General features: G+C 42.7%; 1 protein-coding gene across 1 annotated transcript in view; it reads right to left on the bottom strand.

Moving 5' to 3' along the window:
- Window positions 1-496: 496 nt before the first annotated feature.
- Window positions 497-3,281, bottom strand: part of wu:fc38h03 (acetylcholinesterase collagenic tail peptide) — a gene marked incomplete at its 3' end in the record, with an annotated part of 5,904 nt that continues 3,119 nt past the window's right edge. The window contains 10 exon segments of the mRNA XM_014011227.1: window positions 497-599; window positions 1,072-1,201; window positions 1,309-1,428; window positions 1,504-1,637; window positions 1,708-1,804; window positions 2,009-2,089; window positions 2,167-2,202; window positions 2,366-2,410; window positions 2,551-2,577; window positions 2,650-2,712. Of these exon segments, the coding sequence (XP_013866681.1) occupies window positions 497-599; window positions 1,072-1,201; window positions 1,309-1,428; window positions 1,504-1,637; window positions 1,708-1,804; window positions 2,009-2,089; window positions 2,167-2,202; window positions 2,366-2,410; window positions 2,551-2,577; window positions 2,650-2,712 (836 nt within the window).

Here is a 3,281-nt window from a genome sequence, read left to right as displayed (position 1 = left end):
CAGGCAGAACTAGAAAATGGGAAATTTTATTATCTGAGGATTATTTTGTGCATTAAATTGAATGAACATGGTCTGGATAGCCCACAGACATATCACAAAAATTTCTAGGACCCATAATTGGTCTCCTTTAAACTCATCCTTTAAACCTTGCAGCTTAGATGTCGCACCAGTTTCCCGTAGATACCGACCTCCACCTCTCCAGTCTCTCTTCCACCTGATCTCTACTTTCTCTACAAATCAAGGTGTCGTCTCCAGCCTCATACCCCTGAACCCTTCTGCCTCTCTACCACACTGGACTTCCTCATACAGCACCATAGTTCCTTTCTTGGCCCTTTCCCTGGATCCCTGATGCACATGTTTTTTTTCAACTGATGTTTAAAATCCACAGATGATTAAAGCGAACAAAAAAAGCTGTCACGCTGAGTGGACCTGACATCTTAAAAAGTGTTTARTAGTAGTGATGAGCCCGACACGTGCTTGTGGTTTTGAAACATACCCAGGAAGGTARGATTTACAGGTCTGATAACCGAAGTCTTTTCCATCGCACTCCTCCATCCCTTCATGTCGGTAACCATCTCCACAGTAGGCCCATTTACAGTCTGCAGCAACAAAGAGAAAAGGATGAGAGAAGTGCATGAGCATGGACACTAGAAAGCAAATCAGGAAGAGAAGGGCATTACAAATTTCTTTGGCACGGCACTCGGCTGTCAGTGATGCCAGTGCAGCATTTTCTCGCTAATTTAATTGAAAAGAAGCAGAGAGCGGCGAGAGGTTGGCAGGAAAAGAGAAAGCAGGGGGTGGGGGGTGGGAGGGATTCATAAAAGATCAAAGAAAGGTTTCGTGGTGTGGGCCTGCTTTTATCCTGCGCCACACGGGGAGAGAATCTGTGGTTCAGCTCTGCAGGGTGTCTCATGCTGGCGTCCGACAAAAACAGCCAAAATCTTTGCAGACAAAGGCTGCTTCTGTGAATTAAGCTAAAATAAAAAAGCCCTTGTATCCTTCTATCTGTAGCGCCACATTGCCAAACCCCCCTGCGTGTGTGCAAGAGAGAATTAGAGGCAGATCACTCACTGAGACACGCGTCAGTGACAATCTGGTTTCCATCGTCACACTCCTCCCCGTGTTGGGTCTGCACCTTCCCGTCCCCACACACACCCACTCTGTCCGGGACTTTCTCCGTGGACTGGAAGGGCTGAAAGGGCTGGAACAATTGTGTGGCTAAATTACTTTACGAGAGAATATCTCAAGATGAAAAAAGACRAACTTTACCGTCTTCGATAAACGACATAAACTGTTTTGTTACYGTACCTGTAAGGGGCTCCAGCCATCTTTATCTTTAAAGTAAAGCATCCTCTGATCCCTCCTGAGTGCGATCGCATTGTCTAGAGTTATGCGTCCCATCTCCTCCTCACTGCTCACCACAAATATCTGAAACAACAAGCAGATGGCTGAGAAATAGCTGCTTCGTGATGTAAAGTCAGTAATGTTCAGGGTGAATCTTACTGCAGTGAGTTTATTGCTGCCACGTCGTTGGGTGTAATAATGTCCAAAGGGGGCGTTATTTGCTCCAACAAGAGTGTTACAGTCGCAGCGACCCGGTGGACCCTGCTCTCCCTTCTCCCCGACTAGAAAGAGACCTGCAGGAAACAGCAAAAATAGTTAGAACACAAGATATACAAGAGGATTTTTATATGTAAGTCATAKCACCTGAGGCGGGTGGGCCAGGTGGGCCAGGGTGACCGTGGGGACCAGGAGGTCCTGGTGGGCCCATGAGTCCTGGGGCTCCTGTGTGGCCCATTGTACCCTGAATAAACCAATAAGACATGATGTACGTGTTTTATGTATTTTTGTATGTTTTTGAGTTTGTATGTGTTGTATTGTATGTAAAACTTTTTTTGGAATGTCTCAAAAAGGGTTAAGGCATCTGCAATTATTTTAATAGTTAAACTGTATATTCTAAAGAGATTTAGGAATTTCAGGTGTTATTTTCTTGAACATTACTTTTCACCTGTTTGCCTCTCTTTCCTGGTCTCCCAGTTGGTCCTCTCTTCCCTGGAACACCCGGCTCTCCCTTCGGACCCAGCTCGCCCTTGAGAAAGAAACACCAAGGTTAAGAAATAATTCGATTTTATCATTCATCTGTACTCATACTTTTCTTTTTCATACCTTTTGCCCAAGCATCCCAGGTAAACCAACGGAGCCCTAAAAAAGGAAAGGCCATTAGAGTTCGGTGTGAGAAAAGTGGCCTTCTGATACAAAAAAAGACATGAGTTGAGTTGCTCTCTTTCATAGCCAATATTAAATACTCCACGTTAAGTTATGCAATACTTTTCTAATTATTTTAGGACTTGTAATGAAAACAAACCTTTTCTCCTCTTGGTCCTGCTGGGCCAGTTTCACCCCTTTGCCCCTTATTTTTAAAAACACAACAGGAATTATTAAAATATAGACTGCTGTATCAAAAAAAACATGACGTTGGTCTGTTTAATTAAACCATAAATGATTTTTAGCAGGGAGACATTTATTGTGAAACCATAACTCTATGCTTACCTTGTCGCCTTGATAACCAGGTAAACCCTGAAAGAACGGATGAGRAGCTTTAACATGTATCCTCTGTGAATGTGCTCATGTTGGAAAGATGCCACTGACCTTTGGTCCTGGTGGACCCCGCAGACCTGGTAAACCCATGAGTCCYGTGTCTCCCTTCTCCCCCTTGTAGAAACAAGCAATGATTATCTCTGTCATACATGGAATATACAGATGTGCCATGCTACATCATATAATAACTGTAACATAAAACTTCAATACATTTTTAAATTAGATACAGAAGTTTCACTTTATTATGGAAGTCACACAGGACACACCTTTCGAATTTAGCTGCAACAGAAGTTGCACCTCGCTCACAGACTTGGGTAAAATTGGTTACACAGCCAAATAACTTGCACCCACACACCTTTAAAGGAATCCCCGATTAGTTGTAACATTAGACTTTATATATGATAAACATATATTTTAACTGTAAAATAAAGACTGTAAAAATACTGTATGTTCAGTTTTTATACTTTTTAAACTAAAAGTTTAAAAACATATTACACGAACGGGGCCATTTTATTTACACGCAAAGCATTCTGGGTAAATGATGACGTAGACAGGTCCTCGGTGCGAGGCTGCTAGCGAGCTATATCCACCCAGAAGGTTAATCTTGGACAATATCTGATGATCAACTCTTTTAAATGAAACCAGAGAGCGTTGACAGAGAGGAGAAGGTAGAAATGACTCAG

Source organism: Austrofundulus limnaeus, unplaced genomic scaffold (assembly GCF_001266775.1).
Source record: "Austrofundulus limnaeus strain Quisiro unplaced genomic scaffold, Austrofundulus_limnaeus-1.0 Scaffold78, whole genome shotgun sequence".
NCBI lineage: Eukaryota > Metazoa > Chordata > Actinopteri > Cyprinodontiformes > Rivulidae > Austrofundulus > Austrofundulus limnaeus.
The sequence above is the reverse complement of the archived record's forward strand: the minus strand, read 5'-3'. Positions and strand labels throughout refer to the sequence as shown.